This window comes from Oncorhynchus nerka, linkage group LG28, assembly GCF_034236695.1.
Source record: "Oncorhynchus nerka isolate Pitt River linkage group LG28, Oner_Uvic_2.0, whole genome shotgun sequence".
In the NCBI taxonomy this organism is placed as follows: domain Eukaryota; kingdom Metazoa; phylum Chordata; class Actinopteri; order Salmoniformes; family Salmonidae; genus Oncorhynchus; species Oncorhynchus nerka.
In genome coordinates this window covers 14,346,477-14,364,449 of record NC_088423.1, presented here as the reverse complement: position 1 = coordinate 14,364,449, position 17,973 = coordinate 14,346,477, and the positions used below count along the sequence as shown (strand labels likewise).

Here is a 17,973-nt window from a genome sequence, read left to right as displayed (position 1 = left end):
AGTCAATAGGGGAGGGTCTGGGTGGGCATCTACCGTCGGGGGCAGCTCCGGTGCGGGGCAAAGTACCCACTCTGCTCATGAACATGTCATCGGAGGAACCGGACAGTGGCTCGTTGTCGGAAGAACCGGACCATGGGTCATCGCCAGAGGAACCGGACCGCAATCATCGCCGGATGCTCCAGACTGTGGATCATCGCCGGGGGCTCCTGGCTGTGGATCGTCGCCAGAGGAACCGGACCCTGAATCGTCGCCAGAGGCTCCGGACCATGTATCGTCGCCGGAGGAACCGGACCGTAGATCGTCGTCTGAGACTCCGGACCGTAGATCGTCGCCGGGAACTCCGGACCGTAGATCGTCGTCTGAGACTCCGGACCGTAGATCGTCGCCGGGAACTCCGGACCGTAGATCGTCGCCGGAGGCTCCGGACTGTAGATCGTCGCCAGAGGCTCCGGACTGTGAACCCTCGCAGGAGGCTCCGGACTAAGAACCCCCGCTGGAGGCTCTGGACCGCAGACCGTCGCTGGAGCCTCCGGACCTCCCATCATCTCAGGAAGTCACGGTCCACGGTCCGGAACCTCCAGATCCATGGCCGGAGCCTTCCCCTGCGCCAATGCCCAGTCTAAGCACGCCGTCCAGTCCAGCTCCAAGGCCAGAGTCTTCTTCGACGTTGGTGCCAAGTCCAGGCATAGCGTCCAGTCCCGCTCCATGGCAGGAGCTTTCCCCTGCGCCTAGGTCCAGTCCAGGCACAGTGTTCAGCCTGGGTCCATGGCTGGACACAACATATACTGAGTGTACAAAACATTAAGGACACCTGCTCTTTCCATAACATAGACTGTTTCTGTACCGCACTTTGTGACATCGGCCGATGTAAAAAAGGCTTTATAAATACATTTGATGATGAGCGGGTACTTCGTCCCGCACCAGAGCCGCCACCGACACTAGACACCCCCCCTAACCCTCCTTTTTTTGTTTCAGGTTTTGCGGTCGGAGTCCGCACATTTGGGGGGGGGGTACTGTCACGTCCTGACCATAGAAAACCTGTATTTTTATGGTAGAGTAGGTCAGGGCGTGACTAGGGTTTTTTGTTCTAGTTTATATTTTCTGAGGTTCTAGGTTTGATTTTCTATGTTGGTGATTTGTATGATTCCCAATTAGAGGCAGCTGGTTATCGTTGTCTCTAATTGGGGATCATATTTAAGTAGCATTTTTTCCACCTGTGGGTTATGGGATATTGTTTATGTTTAGTTGCCTGTTAGCACAGCATTGTCATCATGGTTCGTTTATTCTTTATTGTTTTGTAATATCTTAAGTTTCACTTTACAAATTAAAAGTATGTGGAACTCTACGTACGCTGCGCCTTGGTCCGACCATCATTATTACGAACAGCGTGATAAAATTAAAATGTTCCTTCAATAACTTTGCTTATTAGATATTTTAATATTGTAATGACCTGACTAGATCATAAATGAACAATTGTCCAGACAGAGGCTTGAGTTTGCGAATTGACGGTTTATTGAACCAACTTTACACAGGCTACTGTTTGGGCCGTAGCACACGCCAAATAGATGACAGATTAACCCACAAGCCAATCGTGACCTTCTCTTGTGAAGCCCAGACGTAAGAGAGAGAGAACAAAGGCTGAACCTGGTCTTAACTTCCAATGCCCAACCCCCCTCCACGCCACTCCGCCAACCACCAGGATGCCCGGCATCAGAACATTCCAGGCATTCCCGTGATTGGCAGATAGCAGGTTGATTGACATGTCGGACCCCGCGAACACCGGGTACTGGTCAGTACAACACAACCACCTCCTAGCCTAGCACATAACACACAGCTGTCTGTGCGGGTCGCTACAATATAATTTAAAAACATTATTATTTAAATATTATAACGTGGTAACTCTCCCTACATTGGGATATGTTTATAGGCATATCATACTCTTGTGTAAGAGTACAAAGTCTCAGTGCTCAACCTTAACATGTGATGACAATACTGTACAACACAACATGAACCGGAATTTATATTTACTCTCATGGGTGGCCAAAAATAACTATTTGAAAGCCTCGCCCACTAAGCCACACCTCTAAGTCTTCAGATCTGACCTGGTGGGTCATGGCTCAATGACCCAGCATCAATAACCCAACTAAGTGACCCAACTGGCTGTGTCACAATAACCTAACGTGTGTTCTGTCCAATATGTATTTTTTTCTGCTTTTTTTGTGTGTTTGGGCCCACAGTGGCTCTCTCACCTCCTCATAGTGCCCATCTCTTCATATACTGTCTCTGTCTCTCACCTCCTCATAGTGCCCATCTCTTCATATACTGTCTCTGTCTCTCACCTCCTCATAGTGCCCATCTCTTCATATACTGTCTCTCACCTCCTCATAGTGCCCATCTCTTCATATACTGTCTCTCACCTCCTCATAGTGCCCATCTCTTCATATACTGTCTCCATCTCTCACCTCCTCATAGTGACTATCTCTTCATATACTGTCTCCGTCTCTCACCTCCTCATAGTCATTCTCTCCAGGGAGGAAGTCTTCCACCAGAGTGACACGGTGTCCCAGCTGTTCGCTCAGAGCGTCCAGGAACTTGTCAGTGTCCCTGCTCCGGGGGGGTCTGGAGAAGGTGAAAAGCTTCCTGCGTCTGGACAGGGGGCTGGTGGGGTCGTCAGAGTTCTGGGGGGATGGAGGCGGGCTCTCCAGGCTCACATAGGGGTTGGAGTCAGCGCTGCCCGGAGAGGGGATGGTTCCCCCATGGTACAACTCATACAGAGGGTCGGGCAGAGGTTCCTTCCATGTCAGAGACAGACCTGATTTACGGTTCCCTGGGGAGGGGAAAAGAAACGCTCCATTATTTCAAAGATGTCTAACAGAGGACTTTGTGACTAAATAAGTCTCTTTAAACTTTGTGACTAAATAAGTCTCTTTAAACAAAATGGGTTCCATCTTAAATGATCTTATTTGTCATCCTTGAAGTCATGAATGACAACATTTATGACAATGTTATTGTTATCTTTACAATTGACGGACCATTGGCTTCAAGTGGTTGCCGTGTCGACAGTGTGTGTGTGTGTGTGGGTATGTCTGTGTTACCTGTGCTACCTTGACTGAGAGAGGAGCGAGCTGGAGACTGGCCATAGGCGTCAGTCTGTCCCAGCTCCTCTCGGTCAGGCTGGGTCAGTGGAGAGCAGCGACTGTGATTCTGCTGCATGGCCTTCACGGCACTCTTCCCTGTGTACACACTCTCCAGTTCCGTGTACACTCCTGACATCTAGGGGTCGTAGGTGTGAGCAGGCCATTAGCACAAAGCACTGGGGACTCGTTATCACAAGGTCTGCTTATAAACACTTTATGAATCATAACTAGATACTTTGTTAACCATTATTTACCTTGAGTAAAAATCCTAAACAACATGCCTCCTATTTGTCTTGCTTTAAACGTTAACATAACTATATACTAATGTTTTCAGACGGTTCATGAGCTGACGTCCAGATAAAGTGTTTCCAAAAGCATCGTTATAAAAAGCCGGCTCTTGCGTACACACATAACTAGCACTGCTGGCTCTATATGGCTGAGCATTGTGTTGCAGTTTTATACCCACGTGATTCAGGTCAGGGGATTCTGGGAAGGAGGTGCCATCTCCACACTGTCTCTCTCCGGGTGTCCCACTCCCACTCCCTGGTGCAGCCACATGAATCCCTGCGTCCACATGAAGGACAAGGACAAGCATTCATGATCATCCTCCTCCTCTCAGGCCCAGAGAGGAGGGGAGACAGCAGGAGACAGCAGGAAGCATCAGAATGTAGTTAACAGCATGGAGAAGCAACAGAGACTGTAGTCCAGTCTGATAACTGTGGTCTGGATCCGAACTTGAGATCTACTGTACGCTACACCCAGTAACTTGAATTTCTGCACAAATCTCCCATTGGCGTCAATGTGTAGTTTGTGCTAAATTCCAAGTTACTGTATACATTTCTCAAGTTAAGATTCGGCCCTATGAGAGTATAGATGGGATAAATGCAATACTAGGCTTGGATATACACTGGGTATACCAAACATTAGGGACACCTTCCTGATATTGAGTTGCACCCCCCCCCACACACACACTTTGCCCTCAGAGCAGCCTCAATTAATTTGGGTATGGACTATACAAGGTGTTGAAAGTGTTCCACAGGAATGTTGGCCCATGTTGACTCCTATATTTCCCACAGTCGTGTCAAGTTGACTGGATGTCCTTTGGGTGGTGGGCCATTCTTGATACACACGGGAAACTGTTGAACGTGAAAACCCCAGCAGCGTTGCCGTTCTTGACACAAACCGGTGCGCCCGGCACATACTACCATACCTGATTCAAAGGGACTTAAATATTTTGTATTGCCCATTCGCCTCTGAACGGCACACATACACAATCCATGTCTCAATTGTCTCAAGGCTTAAAAATTCTTCTTTAACCTGTCTCCTCTCCATCTACACTGATTGCGACATCAATAAGGGATCATAGCTTTCACCTAGATCCACCTGGCCAGTCTATGTCATAGGTGTTCCTAGTGTTCTGTATATTCAGTGTATGCTCTCTGTTAACAGCAGCAGGTGAACCATCAGTCCAGGAGTGAATGGTTGAGAGGAAACCCTTCCAATCAAGGATAAGGACAAATAGTTTTTGAGCTGATCACTTTAGTACCCATTCCCAGGTGTGTTCTGATGATGCAGTCATCAGAGCTCCTCTCCCGTACGGTGCCTCTGTAGGAGGTGCCTGACACACGCACTGAGCTGCTCCTCCTATGGTGCTCCTGTCCTGCACCTGGCTCTGGCTCTGTTGCTGCTGCATACACACACACACACACACACACACACACCACACACACACACACACACACACACACACACACACACACACACACACACACACACACACACACACACACACACACACACAGAGAGAGAAAGAGAGAGACGAATTAGAATGAATTAGAATAACAAAAGGAAACATCTCAGAATATCCCAAACACCCACTGAACAATAAACATATCCTCTAGTCGTCAGTTCTTGTCATGGTAATATCTAGCTGTCTTAGCCTTGTCTCTCGAGATGAAAAGCAATCACCCACTTTGGAAGAGAAGACAAACTATTATGCAAATCTAAACCATTGAGAGCATAACCAGACCAAGACCCCACCTCTAATTCAACTCACTCACCCACAACAGACCCATTCCAAGCAGGCAGAGAGATGTGGCTAACGGCTAGCTGACCCACCTGCAGTCTTAAAACCAAGGAAGCGTGAAATCTTGCTCTGACAGTGTTCCTGCTCCTCGTAGGTCAACAGCTGGTAGATGAACTGCCAGATCACCTGCTTGGCTGGAGTGTCCAACACCGGGAACACATCAACAATCAGGGTGTCCACGTTCCTGAACATATACAGTGGGGCAAAAAGGTATTCAGTCAGCCACCAATTGTGCAAGTTCTCCCACTTAAAAAGATGAGAGAGGCCTGTAATTTTCATCATAGGTACACTTCAACTATAACAGACAAAATGAGAAAATAAAAATCCAGAAAATCACATTGTAGGATTTTTTATTAATTTATTTGCAAATTATGGTGGAAAATAAGTATTTGGTCAATAACAAAAGTTATTGTTATTGCAAAAGTTTATCTCAATACTCAATACCCTTTGTTGGCAATGACAGAGGTCAAACATTTTCTGTAAGTCTTCACAAGGTTTTTACACACTGTTGCTGGTATTTTGGCCCATTCCTCCATGCAGATCTCCTCTAGAGCAGTGATGTTTTGGAGCTGTTGCTGGGCAACACGGACTTTCAACTCACTCCAAAGATTTTCTATGTGGTTGAGATCTGTGCCCAGGGTCCTTTACCGTCCAACTCGTCCTCCCATGTCCAGTCCTCCTTGCGCTGCTCCTGCTGCCGCTGCCTGTCACCACGCTGCTTGGTCCTTGGTTGGTGGGTGATTCTGTCATGAGGTACTGTCACGTTCTGACCTTTATTTCCTTTGTTTTGTCATTATTTAGTATGGTCAGGGCGTGAGTTGGGGTGGGCAGTCTATGTTTGTTTTTCTATGATTTTGGGATTTCTATGTTTCGGCCTAGTATGGTTCTCAATCAGAGGCAGGTGTCATTAGTTGTCTCTGATTGAGAATCATACTTAGGTAGCCTGGGTTTCACTGTTTGTTTGTGGGTGATTGTCTATGTTAGTTGCTTGTGTCAGCACAGTTCTCATTATAGCTTCACGGTCATTATTCGTTTATTTTACATTACATTTAAGTCATTTAGCAGACGCTCTTATCCAGAGCGACTTACAAATTGGTGCGTTCACCTTATGAAGTTTATTGTTTTGTATAGTTTGTAGTCAGTGTTCAGTGCTTTCTTTAATTAAAAAATCATCATGAACACATACCACGCTGCATTTTGGTCCGCTCCTTACGACGATCGTGACAAGCACGTTCAGGTGTGCGAGTTGACTTTCTCAAACATGCTAAAATAAAAGTATCAAAAGAAAATCATACTTTCGAAAAGGTTTATTGCTATTCAGTAATGTTGATAGGGAATTTGTCTTGGTGACTCTGATTCTGTTCTCTGTAAAATAACATGTATTGCTTTAGATTAGACAAGTTTACCATTATATAATGTGTATAATTATATCATTTACATGTAGTGCATGTAATGAGATGTAATGAACCATATTGAAAGCATATTATTGAAGGGTAGGTGTGTTATTTGTTAGGGACATGTCAGATCATGTAAAGACGTTTCTGTAAATCCCGTCTAGGGTAGGTGTGTTATTTGTTAGGGACATGTCAGATCATGTAAAGACGTTTCTGTAAATCCCCTCTAGGGTAGGTGTGTTATTTGTTAGGGACATGTCAGATCATGTAAAGACGTTTCAGGTAAACATCAAATCAATGTCATATTAACCCTTGATGTTTGACGCATTTCAAACAAATATATCATCCTTCCTGTCATTTGGAGAGATAAAAGGCCTCTATCTCTCTCTCCCTCTCTCTCCCTCTTTCTCTCTCTCACTCCTTTTCCATCCTCCACCCCCCCCACACACACACACCTCTGTTGGAAGAAGGTCTCCAGGGACTTGCAGATGGTGTATCTCTCCTGCACCGTCAGGAGATGATCCAGCTGCTGGCTAAAGGTGCGACCATGGACCCTGATGCTGGGGGGTAGGATCTCAGCCACCCACTGCAGGGAGCAGAGGGGGACCGGGGAGCGGGAGCGGGACCTGGGGGCCACGGCAGGGGCAAGGCCTGTGGGAGAGTCTTCCTGGTCACTCTGGTCAGAGTGGGAGTAACCAGAGGGTCCGTCTTCCACCACCAGGGTGGGCATGGCCCCACTGCCCTGCAGCATGGACACCACCTTCTCATGGGAACAGTTTCTGAAGACACACACAGTCACTTTCACTACTACAATCGGCAATGATGTTGTCATAGGACCAGCTCCTACAGAAAGTATAGAGAGTTACTAACTACAGAATTCAGTAGTGCGCTCTACTACTCACCATGTAAATCCTAGTATTACATGGTTACTAGGGTGGTATAATGAAGTATTTGTGGGTTGATACTGTGGGTGATATTGTGCTATGGGCGATGATTCCACCCAGGCTGTGTTCACTTCATGTTCAGAATAAAATGGAATAATAAGTACATTAAAGAGTGTGAAAGGACTTCCTACAGTCATTTTCTCAAATTCCATTCTACACACACATCTATGCATATGTGTGAGCACAGACACACACCAGTCCACTTACCATATATCCTGATTCCTAGTCACCTTACATACATACACCATACATATCTACCTCCATCACTGCAGTATCCCTGCACATTGTAAATATGCTACTGGAACTGACCCTGTATATAGTATACTTACTTACTTTATTGTGTTCTTCTTATTTCTTCTTTTTTATATCTTGTTTATTTTTTGTTCTACTTTGTTATTTGTAGTATTACATTGTTATTGATAACTGCATTGTTGGGGTTAATGCAAGGAAGGCATTTCACTGTACTTTTGCATGTGACATTAAAACCTGAAACTCATCATGTTGACTCACTGTCCTGTGTGCATCTTAAGGTTAAGTTATAACAGGTTTATGTACCTCATGTCCAGCCCATTGAGGAAAAGGATGCGGTTGCCCGGTTTGAGACCACAGTCTTCAGCGGGGCTGTCTGAAGAGACAGGGGATGAGAGTCAGATAGACAGGGGATGAGAGTCAGACAGACAGGGGGATGAGAGCCAGAGAGACAGGGGGATGAGAGCCAGAGAGACAGGGGGATGAGAGCCAGAGAGACAGGGGGATGAGAGTCAGACAGACAGGGGGATGAGAGTCAGAGAGACAGGGGAATGAGAGTCAGAGAGACAGGGGATGAGAGTCAGAGAGACAGGGGGATGAGAGTCAGAGAGACAGGGGAATGAGAGTCAGATAGACAGGGGAATGAGAGTCAGAGAGACAGGGGAATGAGAGTCAGAGAGACAGGGGAATGAGAGTCAGATAGACAGGGGAATGAGAGTCAGAGAGACAGGGGAATGAGAGTCAGATAGACAGGGGATGAGAGTCAGAGATACAGAGGAATGAGAGTAAGAGAGACAGGGGGATGAGAGTCAGAGATACAGGGGGATGAGAGTCAGAGATACAGAGGAATGAGAGTCAGAGGAGAGACAGGGGAATGATTGTCAGAGATACAGGGGAGATGAGAGTCAGAGAGAGAGAGGGGGATGAGAGTCAGAGAGACAATGAGAGTCAGAGATGAGAGTCAGGGGGGATGAGAGTCAGAGAGACAGGGGAATGAGAGTCAGAGAGACAGGGGAATGAGATGAGAGTCAGAGAGACAGGGGGATGAGAGTCAGAGAGACAGGGGGATGAGAGGGGATCAGACAGACAGGGGATGAGAGTCAGACAGACAGGGAGAGATGAGAGCCAGAGAGACAGGGGAATGAGAGTCAGAGAGACAGGGGAATGAGAGTCAGAGAGATAGGGGAATGAGAGTCAGATAGACAGGGGATGAGAGTCAGACAGACAGGGGGATGAGAGCCAGAGAGACAGGGGGATGAGAGCCAGAGAGACAGGGGGATGAGAGTCAGAGAGACAGGGGGATGAGAGTCAGAGATACAGGGGGATGAGAGTCAGAGATACAGAGGAATGAGAGTAAGAGAGACAGGGGGATGAGAGACAGAGAGACAGGGGATGAGAGTCAGAGATACAGGGGGATGAGAGTCAGAGCTACAGAGGAATGAGAGTCAGAGAGACAGGGGAATGATTGTCAGAGATACAGGGGGATGAGAGTCAGAGAGACAGGGGAATGAGAGACAGAGATACAGGGGGGTGAGAGTCAGAGAGACAGGGGAATGAAAGTCAGAGAGACAGGGGGATGAGAGTCAGAGAGACAGGGGGATGAGAGTCAGAGAGACAGGGGGATGAGAGTCAGAGAGACAGGGGAATGAGAGTCAGAGAGACAGGGGAATGAGAGTCAGGGGAATGAGAGTCAGGGGAATGGGGGAGAGTCAGAGAGACAGGGGGATGAGAGTCAGAGAGACAGGGGGATGAGAGTCAGAGAGACAGGGGGATGAGAGTCAGAGAGACAGGGGGATGAGAGTCAGAGAGACAGGGGAATGAGAGTCAGAGATACAGGGGGATGAGAGTCAGAGAGACAGAGGAATGAGAGTAAGAGAGACAGGGGGATGAGAATCAGAGAGAAGACACACACCCATAATGATATGCACAACATAACATTTATATTAGCACCATTAATCACATCAGTATGTGGTATTTGACTGCTGTTGTTTTCATGTACCATGTTGTGTCTGATGTATTGGGTTATGCTGGTAGCCCTTTGGGAACCAATGAAGCATAATATTATCTGTGTTTGGTAGGTGTACTGTACTACAGGGCCACGTAGGCTCTCTGACATGAGACAGTGGGTTCTTATGGATGCCTGTGTGGACGCCTGCCTGTACATCCCGATCTCATCTCATCCACCCACAGCAGCAGTCCTCATAAGGCCTAGCCCACTGAGTCAGTGAGTAACTTACTTCTGGCCTCTGCTCAGATCCCCCCACACACACAGACACACACTCCTCCCCCTCTTCAGCTCTGACAAAGAGGAGCATCCGGTAAACCCCCTATTATAACACTCTGGTACAACCTGACCTCTGCATGTAAAATTACAACAGAACATCTCTCCATCACAGCAACAATCACATCAATCCATGTATTCATCCTAATCTCAATCTCTTTCAGAATTCCTGAAACTCCCCTTATCGACCTCAGACGGCCCCTTAAACAAAAACAAAAAAATCACAAAAGACTAACCTAACATAGCAGGCTTAAAATAAATGACTTAAACTAGATCCCCTACATACTGGCCTGAAACTAGATCCCCTACATACTGGTCTGAAACTAGATCTCTTACATACTGGCCTGAAACTAGATCCCCTACATACTGGTCTGAAACTAGATCTCTTACATACTGGTCTGAAACTAGATCCCCTACATACTGGTCTGAAACTAGATCCCCTACATACTGGTCTGAAACTAGATCCCCTACATACTGGTCTGAAACTAGATCCCTACATACTGGTCTGAAACTAGATCCCCTACATACTGGTCTGAAACTAGATCCCTACATACTGGTCTGAAACTAGATATCTTCTGAAACATCCCTTACATACTGGTCTGAAACTAGATCCCTACATACTGGTCTGAAACTAGATCCCCTACATACTGGTCTGAAACTAGATCCCCTACATACTGGTCTGAAACTAGATCCCCCTACATACTGGTCTGAAACTAGACCCCTACATACTGGTCTGAAATTAGATTCCCTACATACTGGTCTGAAACTAGATCCCCTACATACTGGTCTGAAACTAGACCCCTACATACTAGTCTTGACAAGAAGAAAAAAAGTGTTGAGAGGGTCTCTTCTGCACTGTTCAACCAATCCAGTAAATGTGGAGGAGGAGTTAAGATGGAGGGTCGCCTTGTTAACGTCCAAAAGAAGAAGTCGCATCACAGGCTCTCTTCCCATTTCCTCCAGGACAATACAGTGCTATACAACACAGTACGTAGAGAAGTGTAACGCAGTGCGTCATCACTTACCTGGGATGACAGAGTCGATGCAGACAGGGGCATGGCCTCTCAGGGTGAACCCAAAACTCTTCTTCCCTCTGTAAACCCTCACTGTCCTGGGGGGAGCACGGAGGCTGAGGAAACATTACAAAGTCTTTATTAGTTTCTGACAGATATTTGTATAAATTGTTGTAGTAGTAGAAGATATGGTTGTAACAATGTAGTTGTAATATTCAGGAACTACATTACTACCACTGTTGTGTAATGATGTTTAATGTTTAATCAATGGGCTGTCAACAGATTTCAACTGTATTTATGAAGTACCACTGGACATTTTGAATAGCGTTCTCAACAGTAACTAGCAATCGATTCATATTATTATGCCCACATCATCTGTGTCTTATGTAACGTGAATGCAACCAAATATAAAACAATTAAAGAAAGAACCATCCTCGACTGGGATGGAGATATCACAGTTGCCATGGAAACTACTCAAGGCAACATGGTAAGATATAAACAGAGGTCCATAAAGCAGAACAAGAAGCAGAGAGGAGACCGGCAAAATCCATTATTTGATCATCTTTATGCTTGTTATGTGATATGGGGACAGATGAGAAAAATTCTAATGGGGTTTTAGAGTAATAATAATAATAATAATGGTAATAAGAGGCACAGAGTAAGAGGGTAGGCTCAGCACTGCAAAGCACTGGATATAAGAGACTGGAGAGTTAGAAAAGGTGAAGAAAACAGATCTTTAACCTCTCTCCCCATCTAGCATTAGTACTTTCTATACATCAATACCATAACCCAAGAAACAGCACAGAAGAGGAGCTGAATACTGAAAATGTGATGTGGATGATCCAATGAACAATCAATCAAATAACCTATCATCACTTGAGAATTCAATATTGAATATTACTTTTCCATACTGACTTGAAACCTTATACTTCGAAAGACAGTTTACCATAAACAATAGTGTATCAATTAGTTCCACTTGATAGAGCCTGGCAGCAGGTCAGTGAGAGATCTCGACTGTACAAGCAGGTTCCTGTCTGTCCTACATGTGATGGAGGCTATGCTAATCAGAGGCACAGCTAATCTCCTATCTAATACCATGGGCTGTCTCTTACTGTTACTGTATATGAGCTGTCAAGGTGATTACACAGGACATATCCTAATGAGCAGCATTTTGGAATAACACTGGCCATGGGCAGCGAGAAGGAGTAGGGAGGGCTGTTGGTAAAACATGGGGTGGAGTCTACCATAAAGTCTATCTGTAAAACTGGCATGGAGTGGTGTGACAACGTTAACCCCACTTCCAACCTGGTCTTATTTAAAAAAAAAAAAAATGTAATTGAACCTTTATTTAACTATGCAATTCAGTTAAGAACAAATTCTTATTTACAATGACGGCCTAGGAACAGTGGATTAACTGCCTTGTTCAGGGGCAGAACAACAGATTTGTACCTTGTCATAGCATTTTGTATTATTCTGTATGTAAATCCAAGACACTCAATTTAGTATGATATGTTACGTTTCGTATGGTATGTATTAATTTAATCATCCATTTCATATGACATGCTATGAATTACAATTCATATTATATGTTACGAATTAGCAAAACATAGTATATGTCACAAACTTGCAAAACGTAACAAAACATTAGCTAGCTGGCTAACGTTAGCTAGGCTAGAGGTTAGGGTTAAGGGGTTAGGGTTAAGGTTAAGGTTAGTGTTGAGTTTAGGAGTTAGGTTAAAGGGTTAAGGTTAGGGGAAGGGTTAGCTAAAAGGGTTAAGGTTAGGGTTAGAGTTAGGGGAAGTATTATCTAAAAGGGTTAGCAATAGGAGAAGGGTTAGCTAACATGCTAAGTAGTTGCAAAGTATCTAAAAAGTAGTGAGAAGTTGAAAAATGGCTAATTAGATCAAATGCTAAAGTTGTCTGTGATGAGATTTGAACTCGCGCTAGACGTTTGTGTTATACATCAACTCATCCACCCTGACCAACCACCGTACTTTTGTTTTTTGCTTTTCTTATGTAACAATACCAAACGTAACATATCATACTAATTTGAGTGTCAAAGATTTACATTTACTATGTTACGTCTAGTCAATGAGACCAGGCTGCTACAGCAGATAAACTGAGCTACTGTATGGCTTAGAGCTGAGCATACTGTATGTACTTGTATTTGTATTTATTATGGATCCCCATTAGCAATTCTTCCTGGGGTCCGGCAAAATTAAGGCAGTTATGCAATTTTAAAAACATTACAAGACATGCATAACAGATTTCACAACACAGTAAGTGTGTGCCCTCAGGTCCCTACTCCACTACCACATATCTACAACACAAAATCTATGTGTACGTGTGTGTATAGTGTGTATGTTATCATGTGTGTGTATGCATGTGTCTGTGCCTATGTGTGTGTTGCTTCACAGTCCACGCTGTTCCATAGGGTGTATTTCTATCTGTTTCTTAAATCAAATTTTACTGCTTGCATCACCTGATGTGGAATTGAGTTACATATAGTCATTGCTCTATGTAGTACTGTGAAGAGACCTCTGGTGGCATGTCTTGTGGAGTATGCATGGGTGTCTGAGGTGTGTGCTAGTCGTTTAAACAGACCTCTGGTGGCATGTCTTGTGGAGTATGCATGGGTGTCTGAGGTGTGTGCTAGTCGTTTAAACAGACCTCTGGTGGTATGTCTTGTGGAGTATGCATGGGTGTCTGAGGTGTGTGCTAGTCGTTTAAACAGACCTCTGGTGGTATGTCTTGTGGAGTATGCATGGGTGTCTGAGGTGTGTGCTAGTCGTTTAAACAGACCTCTGGTGGTATGTCTTGTGGAGTATGCATGGGTGTCTGAGGTGTGTGCTAGTCGTTTAAACAGACAGCTCGTGCTTTCAACATATAAATACCTCTCACAAATACAAGTAGTGATGAAGTCAATCCCTCCTCCACTTTGAACCAGGAGAGATTGACATGCATATTATTAATGTTATCTCTCTTTGTACATCCAAGAGTCAGCCGTGGTGCCCTGTTCTGAGCCAATTGGAATTTTCCTAAATCCCTCTTTGTGGGACCTGACCACAAAACTGAACAGTAGTCCAGGTGCAACAAAACAAGAGCCTGTAGGACCTGCCTTGTTGATAGTACTGTTAAGAAGGTAGAGTAGTGTTTTATTATGGACAGACTGCTCCCTATCTTAGCTACTGTTGTAGCAATATGTTTTGACTATGACAGTTTACCATCCAGGGTTACTCCAAGCAGTTTAATCACCTCAACTTCCTCAATTTCCACATAATTTATTACAAGATTAAGTTGAGGTTTAGGGTTTAGTGAATGATTTGTCCCAAATATAATACTTGTAGTTTTAGAAATATTTAGGACTACCTAATACCTTGCTACCCATTCTGAAACGAACTGCAGCTCTTTGTTAAGTGTTTCAGTCATTTCAGTCTGTAGTAGCTGACGTGTATAGTGTTGAGTCATCCACATTCATAGACACACTGGCTTTACTCAAAGAGAACACGTGACAAAAGGACACATTTCCACCGGTTTAATGTCCATTGCTCATTTTTCGTGGCCTAAGCAAGTCTCTTCTTGTTATTGGTGTCCTTTAGTAGTGGTTTCTTTGCAACAATTCGACCATGAAGGCTTGATTCATAAAGTCTCCTCTGAACAGTTGATGTCTGTTACTTGATCTCTGTGAAGCATTTATTTGCGCTTACATTTCTGAGGCTGGTGACTACAATGAATTTATCCTCTGCAGCAGAGGTAACTCTGGGTCTCCCTTTCCTGTGGCAGTCCTCATGAGAGCCAGTTTCATCATAGCGCTTGATGGTTTTTGTGATTGCACTTGAGAAACTTTCAAAGTTCTTGAAATGTTCCGTATTGACTGACCTTCATGTCTTAAAGTAATGATGGACTGTCATTTCTCTTTGCTTATTTGAGCTGTTCTTGCCATAATATGGACTTTGTCTTTTACCAAATCTTCTGTATACCCCCCTACCTTGTCACAACACAACTGTTTGGCTCAACGCATTAAGAAGGAACGAAATTCCACAAATGAACTTTTAAGAAAACACACCTGTTAATTGAAATGCATTTCAGGTGACTACCTCATGAAGCTGGTTGAGAGAATGCTAAGAGTGTACAAAGCTGTCATCAAGGCAAAGGGTGGCTACTTTGAAGAATCTCAAATATTAAATATATTTTTATTTGTTTAACTCTTTTTTGGTTACTACATGATTCCATACGTGTTATTTAATAGTTTTGATGTCTTCACTATTATTCTACAATGTATAAAATAGTAAAAATAAAGAAAAACCCTTGAATGAGTAGGTGTTCTAAAACTTTTGACCGGTAGTGTACGTTTTTCCAGCCGCAGACTATGATCGATAATGTCAAAAGGTGCACTGAAGTCTAACAAAACAGCCCCCACTATCTTTTTATTATCAATTTCTCTCAGCCAATAATCAGTCATTTGTGTATGTGCTGTGCTTGTTGAATGTCCTTCCCTATAAGCATGCTTAAAGTTTGTTGTACATTTTGTTACTGTAAAATAGCATTGTATCTGGTCAAACACCATTTTTCCAATACCTTACTAGGGGTTGTTAACATGCTGATTGGTTGGCTATTTGAGCCAGTAAAGGGGGCTTTACTATTCTTAGGTAGCGGAATGACTTTTGCTTCCCTCCAGGCCTGAGGGCTCACACTTTCTAGTAGGCTTAGATTGAAGATATGGCAAATAGGAGTGGCAATATCTTCCACTATTATCCTCAGTAATTTTCCATTCAAGTTGTCAGACCCCAGTGGCTTGACATTGTTGACAGACAACAACAATTCTTTCACCTCTTCCACACTCACTTTACAGAACTCTGAATTACAATGCTTGTCTTTCATAATTTGGTCAGATATACTTGGATATAGTGTGTAGTGTCAGCGTTTGTTTCTGGCATGTCATGCCTAAGTTTGCTAATCTTGCCAATGAAAAAATAGTAGTTGGCAATATCAGTCGGTTTTGTGATGAATGAGCCATCTGATTCAATGAATGATTAAGCTGAGTTTGCCTATTTTCCCAAAATGTAATTTAAGGTTAGGCAGATGAACCTGTAGCCATATTACTTCAACAGTATTTAACATGAGAAGCTTTACAGGAATGTGGTTCTGAATATAGACCCCAACACCGCCCCCATTGACATTTCTGTCTTTTCGGTAGATGTTATAACCATGTATTGCTATCACTGTATCATCAAAGGTATTATCTAAGTGAGTTTCAGAGATAGTCAGAATATGAATGTCATCTGTTACTAGCAAGTTATTAATGTCATGAACCTTGTATCTTAAACAACATGTGTTAACGTGGGCTATGTTGAACACTTTTCTGGGATGCTTGCTTGTTTTCATTGCTTTACTGGGAAGCTTAGCCAAAGTAGATATTCTCATGTTATTTATGTTAGTGGAGGGTGAGCTGCACACAGTGGACTTCCTACTAGGGCACACAGCCTCAGGAATAACAGCATGAATCTGGTTCATAGGTATATGATTGCTGCATACAATGGCTGCAGGATCAGCAGAGGCATTCAGGGAAGTTACAGGAACATAAATTAGGTCATTACGTTGTGTCTACCAACGCCCCTGGTATAATGTATATTTGCTAAAGCCTTATGACAACTCAGCGACACAATGGTAGGGATTAACTGAGCTGGGCTTGGGTCATTGATAAGTCATTGTCTCAACACAGCCTTATAATGTTGTGAGATGATCCAGGAACCCAAATGATTTGGGTGGATCCCATCCTCCTTATAAAATATGTTTTGTTTCCAAAAGTTATCAAAACTGGCAAAAAAAGTTACACCCATTGAGCTGCAATAATCATGTAGCCAGTTGTGAAGAGGAAGAATACTGCTAAAGCGTTCACTGCCACGATTCAGAGAGGGCACAGGGCCAGATTGGATGTGTATTTAACACTCCGAAGCCACTGCTCCAAAACTACTCCGAAGCCACTGCTCCAAAACTACTCCGAAGCCACTGCTCCAAAACTACTCCGAAGCCACTGCTTCAAAACTACTCCGAAGCCACGGCTCCAAAACTACTCCGAAGCCACTGCTCCAAAACTACCCGACTGCTCCAAAAACTACCCGGCCGCTGCTCCAAAACTACTCCGAAGCCACTGCTCCAAAACTACTCCGAAGCCACGGCTTCAAAACTACTCCGAAGCCACTGCTCCAGAACTACTCCGAAGCCACTGCTCCAGAACTACTCCGAAACCACTGCTCCAAAACTACTCCGAAACCACTGCTCCAAAACTACCCGCACTGCTCCATAACTACCCGGCCACGGCTTCAAAACTACCCGCCACGGCTCCAAAACTACTCCGAAGCCACGGCTCCAAAACTACTCCGAAGCCACTGCTCCAAAACTACTCCGAAGCCACTGCTCCAAAACTACTCCGAAGCCACTGCTCCAAAACTACCCGGCCACTGCTCCAAAACTACCCGCCACTGCTCCAAACTACAAAACTACCCGGCCACTGCTCCAAAACTACTCCGCCACTGCTTCAAACTACTCCGCCACGGCCCAAAACTACCCGCCACTGCTCCAAAACTACTCCGGCCACTGCTCCAAAACTACCCGGCCGCTGCTCCAAAACTACTCCGAAGCCACTGCTCCAAAACTACCCGAAGCCACGGCTTCAAAACTACTCCGAAGCCACTGCTCCAGAACTACTCCGCCACTGCTCCAGAACTACTCCGAAACCACTGCTCCAAAACTACTCCGAAACCACTGCTCCAAAACTACCCGGCCACTGCTCCATAAACTCCGAAGCCACGGCTTCAAACTACTCCGCCACGGCTCCAAACTACTCCGAGCCACGGCTCCAAAACTAC

General features: G+C 44.6%; 1 protein-coding gene across 1 annotated transcript in view; it reads right to left on the bottom strand.

Annotated features, from left to right (window-relative positions):
- The window catches only part of LOC115112894 (delphilin-like), a 58,091-nt gene that overhangs the window by 10,407 nt on the left and 29,711 nt on the right, over positions 1 to 17,973 (bottom strand). The window contains 8 exon segments of the mRNA XM_029639925.2: positions 2,508 to 2,827; positions 3,096 to 3,273; positions 3,604 to 3,701; positions 4,684 to 4,824; positions 5,256 to 5,407; positions 7,073 to 7,396; positions 8,117 to 8,186; positions 11,117 to 11,220. Coding sequence (XP_029495785.2) covers positions 2,508 to 2,827; positions 3,096 to 3,273; positions 3,604 to 3,701; positions 4,684 to 4,824; positions 5,256 to 5,407; positions 7,073 to 7,396; positions 8,117 to 8,186; positions 11,117 to 11,220 — 1,387 coding nt within the window.